Raw genomic sequence first — 12,765 nt, forward strand, 5'->3', positions numbered from 1 at the left:
GGCACATGGATGTAGAACAGAGGACATGCGTTTCAGGGGTGACGGGAGCAGGGCACATGGATGTAGAACAGAGGACATGCGTTTCAGGGGTGACGGGAGCAGGGCACATGGATGTAGAACAGAGGACATGCGTTTCAGGGGTGACGGGAGCAGGGCACATGGATGTAGAACAGAGGACATGCGTTTCAGGGGTGACGGGAGCAGGGCACATGGATGTAGAACAGAGGACATGCGTTTCAGGGGTGACGGGAGCAGGGCACATGGATGTAGAACAGAGGACATGCGTTTCAGGGGTGACGGGAGCAGGGCACATGGATGTAGAACAGAGGACATGCGTTTCAGGGGTGACGGGAACAGGGCACATGGATGTAGAACAGAGGACATGCGTTTCAGGCCTCAGTCTAGTGTTGCCATATCATCAGGCATTTGGATAGACAGCAGTCCTGGCTGATTTATTCTTTTTATTGCTGTTATTTTAAAATTTTATTTGCATGGTGTTGGTTGATGAATGTCATTCACTTGAACAAAGTACATCATATATATCGGGGCCTCTTGCCACTGCAAACAAATGCCAGACGCTTGAGCCACTGTTGTGTCCAGTTGATTTGGGCGGCTTGGGAATTGAACCCAGGCCCGCAGGCTTTGCTAGCGAGTACTTTAACCTCTGAGCCATCTTCCAGTCCCCACTGCTTTATTCTTATTCATTCCTGAACAGGTTCAGAGTCATGGGAGTCAGAGGTGATGTGGGAAAGGTGAGAGGGTGGAATTGATGCATATGCACAAAATGGAGCAAAAATAGCCAGGTTTCTTTTGGTGTTGGAGACAGGGTCTTGCTCTGTAGCTCAAACTAAGCTGAAATGTTCCATTTTCCTGCCTGAGCCTCCTGTATACTGGGATTACAAGTGGGGACTGGATTTTTTTTTAATTTTTTATTTATTTATTTGAGAGCGACAGACACACAGAGAAAGACAGATAGAGGGAGAGAGAGAGAATGGGCGCGCCAGGGCTTCCAGCCTCTGCAAACGAACTCCAGGCGCGTGCGCCCCCTTGTGCATCTGGCTAACGTGGGACCTGGGGAACCGAGCCTCGAACCAGGGTCCTTAGGCTTCACAGGCAAGCGCTTAACCGCTAAGCCATCTCTCCAGCCCATGAATTTTTTTTGTTTTTTGAGGCAGGGTCTGGCTCTAGCCCAGGCTGGCCTGGAATTCACTGTGGAGTCTCAGGCTGGCCTCAAACTTATAGAGATCCTCCTACCTCTGCCACCCAAGTGCTGGGAGTAAAGGTGTGTACCACCATGCCTGGATCTGGCTTTTTTTTTTTTTAATTGAGAAGAAGAAATAAGAGGTTGGGGAGATGGCTCAGTGGGTGAGGTGTGTGATGTGCAAATATGAGGAGCTGAGTTCAAATCCCCAGCATCCACATAGAAGCTGGGTGTGGTTTCTGCAATCCCAGTGCTGGGCGGGAGAAGAATGGAGGATTCTTGGGGCTTTCTGGCTGTCTAAACTTGCTGAGTTAGTCAGTTCTAGGTTCAGTGGGAGAACCTTGTCTCAAAAACTTTTTGTGAGGCTGGAGAGATGGTGCAGTTAACAGATGGGGCGACATGACCTATGTGTTATTCTGAAAAGCCTGCTGGGTGTCTCTGGTGGGGATCAGTGTAGGAAGGGAGGAGCTGGAGCAGGAAGAGGGCACTGGGACTGGAGATGGTGACAGGGGAACTTGGGGCTGTAGGGGATACTGGCTTAAAGAGAGAGTCCTCTCACTAGGAGTGGGCGTGCCTCAGAACAACTGCACTGCCTCTGCAGTCTGGGCTCTACCGCCTGTAACCTGTCTGCTTTCCTTCCCTTGGGAAGGGGGACAGGCAGGGTTGGGGGATCCTCTGTGGCTGCTGCCCTGGCGGGGCTGAGCCAAGCACCTTCTATCTCAGAGGAGAAAGGAAGGAAGTCCTGCAAACCAATGCACCTTAGAGGAGCTGGGGTTCCTACTAATGCACTGATACTATACACCAATAATTTGGTGGTATCTCCAGACTCTTAATTTATGAATTTGAGGGATGAAATCCACAGAGTAGAGGATGAGGTTTGGTAAAATTTTATTACAGCTTTGAGCTTTACAGAGGGATAGCTTCAAGAGAATGAGAGCTTAAGGGAAGGAAGGAAGGGAGGGAGAGAGGAAGGAAGGAAGGAAAGAAGGACGGAAAGAAGGAAGGAGAAGGGAAGGGAAAGGAAGGGAGAAGGGAGGGAGGGAGACGTAGCTGTTGCCAGAGGAGGCAAGAAGGGGTTTGGGAAGCTTGAGGTTTTCTATGAGCCCCATGGATGAGGGGCTGGTTTAGTCAGTCTGCTCCTGACATGAGGGGTTTGGGGTCAGGATTTCTGGAAAAGGGCAGTCTTCCCAGAAATTGTAATCCTCCAGGAAGGGTCCTCTCAGAAGGGATGGAAGGACTCTTAACGGGGCAGAGGTAAGGAAAGGCCAGATTTTCCTGACGTTTTTGTCCTGTACTAAGTGAAATAGCCAAGATTGTCCCATGCACACCTAAGGACAATTCCCGTGGTTAGCCAAGAGAACGCTATTCACTTTGGGACCCTGTCACCTCTAAACTGTGTCAACACAACCAAGACATAGAAGGGGAGAGTTATTCACAGGCAAGGAGAGCCGGGGACTTCCCAAACAAAGGGAGCATGGGGATTTTATTTAGGGGTCTTTGCATATCCTTATAGAGTGGACCCATTTCTAAGCATGCTCACTTGAGGTTAAAATTTTAAAAGATAGTATACATTGTTTTTGCATGTTTAACTCAAAGACACCGAGCACATGTGTAAAATATTAAAGTGAAGGACAGAAATGCCTCTGGGCAGGCACAGCTTGATCTATAAAGTTGTAGCTGAAAATGAAGGATATTTGTTTTGAATTCTTATTTATTATTTACTTCCAAGCAGAGAAAGAGAGAGAGAGAGAGAGAGAGAGAGAGAGAGAGGAAAAGAGTGAGAGAGAGGGAGAGGGAGGGAGGGAGAGATTGGGCACAGCAGGGCTTCTTGCGGTGCTGCAAATAAACTCCAGATTCATGGCCCACTTTGTGCACCTGATTTCATGTGGGCACTAGGAAATTGAACCCGGGCCATCAGGGTTTGTAAGCAAGCCCTGAGCTATCTCTCCAGCCCCACAAAAAGATATTTTGACGGTGCATTAGTACAGAGTCTTCATGCCTTGCAGGGTCAGTGGCAACTAGAGAGGCTCTAACCTTCCCAGGGAGCAGGACGGACGGGCTTTGGCTCAGGTCTTCTCACACAGGCTCCCAGAGGTGGAGGCAGAGGGGCCCTGGCAACACAAAAAGCTCGAGTCACACGAGGTAGAGGGCTCCTCCTAGAGAGAGGGACAAAGGAGGTGAGGATGCCTCAAGCCCTCCCCTGTGACTCAAGCCCTAGGCCTTGGGCTGCCGGGCCCAGGGTCTGGCTCAGTGGAGCTGGGGGGCATCTAGTGGCTGGTTGGGGAAACTTCAGCTCTGTATCCACCCAGGCCTGGGTGCTGACTGGCCCAGGGCCTGGCTCAGTGGAGCTGGGGTGGTGGGGAGGTGGGGGACATGTAGTGACTGATTGGGAACCTTTAGCTCATCGTGGTTTCTGATACTCACTGGGAATATCAGGTCCCAGGTGAGGTTTGGCTCCCTCTCTTAAGGGACGGCTAAAACCCAGCTCCACATGCCCCCTTCTTTCCCGACCTTGTAAAATGCATTAGTTACTGGTGAGTCATTAGCGCCCTCTTCTGGACATGGGAGACAACAAGGGAAAGAATAAAGTGCCTGCCCTTCAAAAGTTAGGTTTGAGGCTGGGGAGATGGCTCAGCGGCTAAAGGTGCTTGCTTGCAAAGCCTGAAAGCCCTGGTTAGATCCCCAGTACCCAGGTTAAGCCAGTGCACAAAATAGCACATGCATTGGGCGTTTGTTTGCAGCAACAAGAGGCCGTGGTGTGCTTACAGTGTCTCCATCGCTGTCTCTGTCAAATAAATAAATAGATAAAAGGTTTCTAGTGGGAGAAAGATGGTCAAAAGGAAAAAGGGCAAAAATACTATGCTTGGTAGAGAGTAACTTCATTAGGTACTTTGTTGGTGCTGTAAACAAATATCTGACCAGAAGCAATTTAAGGAAGGAAAGTGTTTTGGTTTACAGTTAACTTTTATTTATTTTTGTTTGTTTGGAGGCAGGGTCTCACTGCAGCCCAGGCTGACCTGGAACTCACTCTTTCTGTAGCCCCAGGCTGCCTGCATCTCCTTGTGACCCTCCTACCTCAACCCCCCCCCTCAGTGCAGGGATTAAAGGGGTGTGCCTACATGCCCTGTGGGGTTTTGAGGGGAAGTTCATGCTGGGGAAGGAGTGGAGACAGGGGAATGAAGCAGAGCTGGTCACACTGCAGCCCCTGTGGGGACAAACAGGAAGTGGAGCCAAGCTTTCACAATGAGAGCTGCGCCTGCGCCACACTTCCTCCAGCAAGGCTCCATCTTCAACAGGGCCGCCAGCTGGGACCAAGGGCTGAAGCACATGACCCTGTGGGGGACAGTTTGCATTTGTCGGTGAAGAGGGAGACAGGGCTGGGTGTAGAGAGGAAAGCCAGGAGGTTCTTTCTTGGAAGTTCAAGGGCCCTGCGGACATAGAGACGTGGCTGGCAGTGTCAGTGTGACAAGTCTGTGTGGAACGAGTGATAGTAACAGTTGACTTTTCCATTGCTGTGGACTGTGCTGGCGGGAACAGAGCCGAGTGTAGGCTGCGGAGCTGTGTGCAGGAGGGGCGGCTGGGGTAGAGCCTGGGCTGAAGATCCAGGACACACAGGGAGGCCCGGGGCGGGGCAACAAGAGCCAAGGGGCGACGAGCCTGGCCGTGAGCTGGGTGGTGGAGGAGCTGGTAGAGGACCAGTCTGAGGTGCTTGTGTGAGTACGTGAGGGGAAGGGTGTTGGTTTCAGGATGGGAGAGCTCAAGAACGCACGCTGCCTGGATGGGGCCAGGGGCCACACTGGAGGCCAAGGAAGGGGGGGGGGGAGAGGAGTGCCTGGCCTGCATGGGTACATCCCCGACTGCAGGAAGGGCTCAGCTGGGGAGGAGGGGCTGCAGCAGACGGCAGGAGAGGGAAGGGGAGGTAAAGAGTTACGGTAAGTGAGCACGCGGGGTCCAGAAAAAGGCGAGGTAGGGTCCATCCCAGGAGAGGGGTGAACAGGTGTGTAGGGCTTGCCTGATGTAAGGCCAGAGGATCAGAGAAGCTGCTGTCACAGGGTGGCGGAAGACCTGGTGCTGGCAAGAGAAGCTCTTTGAGAGGAGCTATGTCACCCAGGCTGGCCTTGAACTTGCAGTGCAATCAGGTAAGGCTGACCTTAAGCTCCTGATCCTCCTGAGTTAGGGTTACAGATGTGCGCCGCCACATCCTGGTTATGTGGCACTAGAGCCCGAAGCTGGCGCTTCAAGTAGTGGACCAGCACTGTACCAGCTGAGCTGAGCCACGTCCTCAGCCTGTGCGTGTGGTGTTTATATTACTGTTTTCTCAGCCATGCCACTACCTGAAAACTCAGAGCAAGGTGGGGAGAAAGGGAAGAAGGGAAAGAGAAGTGGGAGGGAGGGAGATACAGGTGGGAGGGGAGAGGAGGAGAGGTGAGAATCCTTCAGTTACTCAGGGGACACTCCGGAGGGAGTGGAGGCCGGCTCCGCGGAATCCCAGCCCTTGGGCTTCACCTGGGTTTATTCGCCTAGCCTCAGTTGAGCTGAGCTTTCTCACTGGGAAACCGTCTTCCTGGATGTTGACCAGATGTCTGAAGCGCACAGCTCAGATCCGGCCCAGCAGCTGCTCAGAAGATGTGACTCAGCAAAGATTGGGATGTTGATAGATGGAAGATGAGAAGGAGAGTGGCAGGCGGGTTCCATGAGACAAGTCACCCTTTTAGAATTGAAGCTCTAATTAGGAATTTTAACACCATCCCAAGGCAGCGTGGGGCGCCTCTTAAAGAGAGAGAGCATGAAGTGAGCTGGTCCCCTTTTCTGAGTTTCTGGGGCAGAGGGAAGACTCTACCCCATGTGACTTAGTCTGCATGCTAGGAGTCAAGGAGGCACTACGTAGGCCACCAGGCCATATCCCAGGTGGCCTTGGGTTTCTCTGGCAACAAGGAGCTGCTCCTGTTTTCCCACCTTTGAAAGTGACCATATCTATGTTCTAACGGCTGTCTGCTATGGGTCAGGCCCTGGCCTGGCCTCTGTGGCTTCAACGGGAGTCAAACTCACAAGGTCTGCATTCTTGAGCGGGCACGAGGGGACACCAGCAATGAACTGGACAGTGCTTGGAAAAGCAAGCGGGGCAGGGGATGGGCACAGGCAGCGGGAGTGACAGCTCCACTGAGAGGCTTGGGTCGGGCTGTGACCGAGGGTGCTCCTGTGTCATACACGTCTAGCCTGGGGGGTGATCAGGTGGCCTCACCAGGCACTCTCTCCTTCTGCTGCAGGATTTAACTCCCTGGTCGGAGGCGTGATGGGCTTCTCTATCCTGCTGAGCGCCGAGGTGTTCAAGCACGACGCGTCCGTCTGGTACCTGGATGGCAGCACTGGGGTACTCATCGGCCTCACCATCTTTGCCTATGGGGTCAAGTACGTCCCCGCTCTCAGCTTTGTCTTCTTAGCAGCCAGGAGTGACAGCAGGATCCCCAGAGTCACATTGGAGCTGCTGCCCCTCTAGAGTCTGAGCCACATCAGGCAGTTGGGAAAGCCCTACATGGTTCCACCTTCCTTGAGAGGCACAGAAAGGAGACAGATTCTGCGAAAAGGCTGAAAGGCTCTGAAGCCATGGCGACTCCTTTACTTCTTTAAGAAGTGCATGTGTGTATGTTAATGTGTGCAGTTGCACATGTGTGGGTGTGCATGCGTGTGTGTGTACAAGCCAGAGGATACCTCAGGTGTCATCCTCAGGAATGCTGTCCATCTGTTTTTTTTTTAATTTTTTTTGTTCATTTTTTATTAATTTATTTGAGAGTGACAGAGAGAGAGAAAGAGACAGAGAGAGAGAGATTGAGAAAGGGCGCGCCAGGGCTTCCAGCCTCTGCAAACGAACTCCGGACTCATACGCCCCCTTGTGCATCTGGCTAACGTGGGTCCTGGGGAACCGAGCCTCGAACCGGGGTCCTTAGGCTTCACAGGCAAGCGCTTAACCACTAAGCCATCTCTCCAGCCCTCCATCTGTTTTTGAAACAGGGCGTCTCACTGGCCTGGGGCTCACCAATAGGGATCCACTTGTCTCCACCTCCCCACGCTGGGCTGAGCAGCACGTGCCACCACACCCACCTCTGTTAGCTGAGTCCTAGGGCTTGGCTCAGGTCCTCAGGCTGGCAGCAGGCGCTTCACTGGGTGAGCCCTGCCCCAGACACTTGTCCTGCTTCTCTACCCTTCGACTCACGAGAGGCTCTTCCCTTTGGCCTTTCACGAGAAGGGTCTTCGTGACCCCCGGCTAGTGCCACCATCTGAGGTCCTGCCACCTGCTGCCCGTGCTGCAGGCGCTTGGGAGAGACTCGGCCACACCAGCCCACAGAGGGGGCCCAGCCCTGGTGAGTGCTTTGCAAAAGGCCACACCGAGGGAAAAGCCACCCTCACCTGGAGTGGTGTCTTAAGTACACTCTTATGGAAGAAATGCTACTCCAACTTTGCTGCACCTGCCTTTGAGAGAATTTCTGCCAAGGTGCTGTATTTTTTTTTTCTTTAAATTTGTTTTGGTGAGTGTGTGTGTGTGTGTGTGTGTGTGTGTAGTGTGGTGTGATGTGTGTATGTATATGTATAATATACACTAATGCATGCACATGTGTGTGCAGACTAGCTGACCTGCAAGCCCCAGTGATTTCCTAGTTTCCGCTGCTCACAGGGCTGGGGTTATAGGTGTGCATGGACACACCCAGCCTTTTACTTGAGTGCTAAGGATCAAAGTCAGACCCTCACACTTGGGGGCAGGGGCTCTTAGCCCCTGAGCTATTTCCTCAGCCCCGATTTTGTGTTTTTAAATGTTAAAATGCCCTCTACCTACTACTCAGATGTCATATCGCATCCAGGGATAGTTGTGAGGGCTGCAAAGGACTGGGCACCTCGCACATCTCACTCGTGGAAGATGAGAAGGCCACTTTACCAAAGAACCGGGAAGGTCCTCAAAGTTGATCCCAGAGTTCCCATTTGAGTCAGTCATTTGCTCCCTGGCATGCTGTGCACGAATGCACATCAACATGTACACGAAACTGTCTCTGTGAATGCTCACGGCAATGTTCCTCCTAGTACACGCGAGTGAGCCACCCATTAACTGATAAAAGGATGTGGTCCATCCATACATTGGACTGTTATGCAGCCATAAAAATGAATGATGTGCTGGTCAGTATTCACTCCATTGTGGCTAAACCTCCAATATTATGCCAAGTGAGACCTGCCAGATATAAGAGGTCATATAAAGTTTTGTGTGAAGTTTATAGAACTTCTAAGGGACAGAAAGCAGATTATTGGAGAAGGTGTGGAGGGGAGAGTGGGAGTAAATGCTAGCAAGCACAGGAGGGCGAGAGGATGAAAAAACCGTCAGAGTTGAGACCGTGGGGGGTAGGCTACAGTATGCGGACAGAAATAGCAGCTTTGCACACTTCCAGCCCCAGGGCTGCACAAGCTGTGGCCTTGTGCTGACTGTCTGTCTTCCTCGTGCAGGCTTCTCATCGACATGGTGCCCAGGGTGAGGCAGACACGTCACTATGAGATGTTCGAGTGAAGACGGGCGCTCTCGCTGAAGACCGTCCAGGCAACAAGAGGTTTCCACGTAGGCAGATGGTGCCAATATTTAACTGACCGTCCATTTTCACTTTTGGAAGTTTTCTTTCACAGAGTGTATCATCCGGGATGAGGTCTGTCTGGGGGGTGGACCTGCCCGACACCCTCACCCCGTTGCCCCATCCATCAAACACATTAGGACCACCAATGCCCACAGGAGGGGGTCTGGCTCCATCTTGAGCTGGGACTGACATTTTCTATTTCCTAAAGAAAGTTGGTTCTTGCAGGTAGGATGTGAGTTCTGCCTGGCTGAAACAGGAATGACCAAGACCACCAGTCCCAATGTTGCCTAGCTCCAAAGCCTTTTCCCTCCTGGCAGATTCCAAGGGAAGCCCCTGTCCCCTTTACATACACAGAACCATCTCCTAATTTCTACCAATGTATTACATTAGTTTCATACACTTTTACTAATCCAGAATCTAAACAGATCTGTTAGAAAGGAGACCATTCTATTTTGTAAAAATGCTTAGGGATATCTGTATGAGCTTTTGCATGGATGAGCTAAATAAGCACATGACCCTTCCTCATACACCAGGACCTGCACACCCACCCGTGTGAGAACAGGAACCATTTTTGAGAGATGTGAAGCTGCGAGTTTATTTGTAATACATGATTACATAGTCTACCTGCATATGCATACATCCACATGCTGTGTGAAGTGGCAGTGGTCCAGTCCAGTCTGTGAGGCACGGTTCACTCCTCTGCGAGGAACAAGATGCTCTCAGCTTAGTTAACATTAGGAACAGGCGCCAGAGACGCGTCTCCCGCCCGCAGCCTTCGTACCTCTCTCAGTGCTGCCTGCCCAGGCAGCAGTGTCTGGCCAATAAAGACCTTTACCTGTTGTTGTTTTTATAAAGTTTCTTCTTTTATTCATTTTTAACTTTGTGTGCGTGCCTGTTGTGCATGTGTGTCCTCGGGTGAGTGCAGGCACGCGCGGAGGTCAGAGGATGACGCCACGCGTCCATCCTTGCCTCCCACCCTGTTTGAGGCAGGGCCTGTCTGGTTTATTGCTGTGAATGGCAGGCTACCTGGCCTTTAAGCTTCCAGGATTCTCCAGTCTCTGCTCCCCCCACCCCATCTTGCTGTACGAGGGTTAGGGTAACAGATACTATGTCTGGCTTCTGCGAGGGTTCTGGGGATCCCTGTGCACTTGCTTCTGGGGCAGGTGTGTTACCCAGAGCCATGGTGCTGGAGCCCTGTGGAGGCCATCTTAACTGGGCGAGACACAGGTCTTACCTAGGCTGTGGCACCCCGTCTTTCTCCATGCTGTTGTGGAAGGTATAGGTGGAACATTCCCTAACCCCTGACTCTGAGAAGCGCAGAACCAGGCACCTACATGATGCCACCCATGGAAATTTCACACCTGGCCTGACGACATGGGTCACAGTGAAAGCACGGGCCTGTCCCAAGCACTGTGTAAAGTTAGCTTCAGGCCATGTGTACAAGGCTTGTATGAACTTGAGCTTCATGTCCAGCTTCAGGTCTTTTCCAGAGGTAACTCAGTATGTCTATGCAGACGTTCCAAGAGCCACAAAGTCCCACGATCTGGAACACTACTGCTCCCAAGCATTTTGGACAAGGGACACTGAGGTGTAGTCCTACAAAGTCATGCTTTTCTCAGTGGGACTTCTGAAGACACTGAAGGGCCTCCCGTGAGATGTTTGTGTAAGCAAGCACACGTGGGAAGTGTGGGCCTTGTGGGTTTGTTGCACAGCAGACAGCACAAAGCTGGGACATCAGAAAAGAAAGTCCAGGCTGGGACGAAGGCTCGGTGGTCAACGACGCTTGCCTCACAGCAAGAGGACTTGGTTTTATCACCGGTTCCCAAGTAAAGGCGGTCTCGAGGGCCCTCCCCTCCCTGAGGTGGCGGGGGAGGGTCAAGCTCTTCAGTGGTGCAGCCACCAGCAAGTTGCTTTTGCCCCAGTAACAACCCCAAGCCACGCTCATGCAGGCGCCCTAAGCAAACCCCGTGGGCCACCACAAAAAAAAAAAAAAAAAGACACTTAAGTCAAAGGAGGACCAACTGATGAAAAGAGGGTTTGGCAGGAGGGGGAGAGGAAAAGGTGATGGAGGTGTGTAAATATGCTCAAAATGTACAAACGTGTATAAAGCTGGGTATAGCAGTGCTTCTCAGAGCTGGGGAAGCAAAGACAGGAAGATCCCTGGGGCTTTCTACCCAGCCAGTCCAGCTTAACTGGCAAGCTCCAGACCAATGAGAAACCCTGTCTCAAAAAAAAAAAAAAAAAAGTGAGGCTGGAGAGATGGCTCAGTGGTTAAAGGCATTTGCTTGCAAAGCCTGAAGGCCCAGGTTTGCTTCCCAGGTACCCATGTAAAGCCCGACACGTGTCCAGAGTTTGTTTGCAGGGGCAGGAGGCCCTGGTGTTCACGTTCCCTCTCTGCTTATAAACATAAATTCAAGCTGGGTGTGGTGGCGCATGCCTTTAATCCCAGCACTCGGGAAGCAGAGGTCGGAGGATCACCATGAGTTCGAGGCCACCCTGAGACTACATAGTGAATTCCAGGTCAGCCTGAACTAGAGCGAGACCCTACCTGGAAGAAAATAAATAAATAAATATAAATTCAAAGAATGTGGATAGTGCCTAGGAGGAATCCATACATACACCCGCCATGAAGCACACATTCATGTCACATTCTCCTTCCGTTCCTCCAAAGGAGTCAGTTCACTTTCTAATGCAGCTTGCTTTGAGGCTAGTGAAGGCAGAATGCATGGTCCCCATGGTCCCCGCTGGCCCCGAGGGAGGGTGGAAATGGGAAAATGCGCGGTGGTTTGGCCTTCCTGTCCACTCCTTTGGCCAGCAAGTGTGTTGGTGCCATGAGCCCAGAAGCCCAGCTTTGTTTTATGGGTGACCCTGTGCTCAGTCAGCACTCCCTTCCCCCAAAAAAGTCACTTCCACCCATCACACAAGAAAAGTTTATTGAAAAATAAAGTTCTCCATAATTCCTCTACAACAGTGGAAAACAGAGTTCTAGGTGCCAGGACAGTAGGCTGGGCCTGGGACACCGTGTTTGCACGATCGCGTGAAGTGACCCCAGGAGTGACGTTGAAAACGGCTGGCCCGGGATGTTTGAGGACACAGACTGGACCGGCCATTATCCTAACAACATCAAGATTGTGACAGTGACTACAGTAGAAGAGGCGTCACCATTCCTTTGGCATCAATGGGCACACTAGTGTGCTAACGGGCAGGACGATGGGCAAACCCGCTTCCCATGTTCACTCCCTCAGCCTCAGCGGACCTGCCATCCCACCAACGTTCCCTGCATCCCGCTACCCAGCCCCACTGCCTCAGTGTTCCCGCCGCCACATGCACGCTTTCCAGCTACAGGGAGAGTGGTCAGGGTAGGCAAGGTAGCCAAAGGCACCTTCAACAGCTGGGGCAGAGTGAGGCTCCAAAGAAAGGAAATTCCAGTTGTCATACCTCTATCTGGGCTGAGGAGAGGCCAAAGGAACTGAGAAATGCACTGAACCCCAGAAGATTCCCCACTGTCTCACAGACTCAATCTACCCAGAGTTGTTCCATCTGGGAACAGGCGAGGCAACAAACAGTAAACCGATATCTACGTGACTTTGGAAAACATCATTAAACCATGAACTGCTTCTGTATACTGTTCTGAAGGAGGCCAGAATCCCTGCTTTGAGGAATTAATCTTGGATTTGATGAAAAACCAGCCTGTTGGGAGCCACCCTGTCCAGCAGGGGGCGGCAAATGATTTCCTGGGGAATGTGTAAATCCATACAGTTGGTCATTTCTTCCCCTTAAATAAAACAGAAAGTCAGCTTTTTACATTGCTGTAGAATGAATTCGTGGGGTGCTGTTTGTCAGAGAACTTTTAATTTCTAGCTCAAAAAGTTCCTCAAAGAACCCCCTGGAATGTTCCAGAAGATATCAGTGGGGTGAGGTACAAAGGTCACCTTTGCCCTTTTGAACTCCAGTTAA

The 12,765-nt window shown here is 51.6% G+C and overlaps 1 protein-coding gene across 1 annotated transcript in view; it reads left to right on the plus strand.

Annotated features, from left to right (window-relative positions):
* Tmem163 (transmembrane protein 163) overlaps window positions 1-9,648 on the plus strand; it is a 227,169-nt gene extending 217,521 nt beyond the window's left edge. Inside the window, exons 7-8 of the mRNA XM_004668129.2 lie at window positions 6,469-6,610; window positions 8,687-9,648. Coding sequence (XP_004668186.2) covers window positions 6,469-6,610; window positions 8,687-8,747 — 203 coding nt within the window. The 3' untranslated portion in view covers window positions 8,748-9,648. The remainder of the gene's footprint in view (window positions 1-6,468; window positions 6,611-8,686) is intronic.
* The last annotated feature ends 3,117 nt before the right edge of the window (window positions 9,649-12,765 follow it).

This window comes from Jaculus jaculus, chromosome 5 (genome assembly GCF_020740685.1).
Source record: "Jaculus jaculus isolate mJacJac1 chromosome 5, mJacJac1.mat.Y.cur, whole genome shotgun sequence".
In the NCBI taxonomy this organism is placed as follows: Eukaryota; Metazoa; Chordata; class Mammalia; order Rodentia; family Dipodidae; genus Jaculus; species Jaculus jaculus.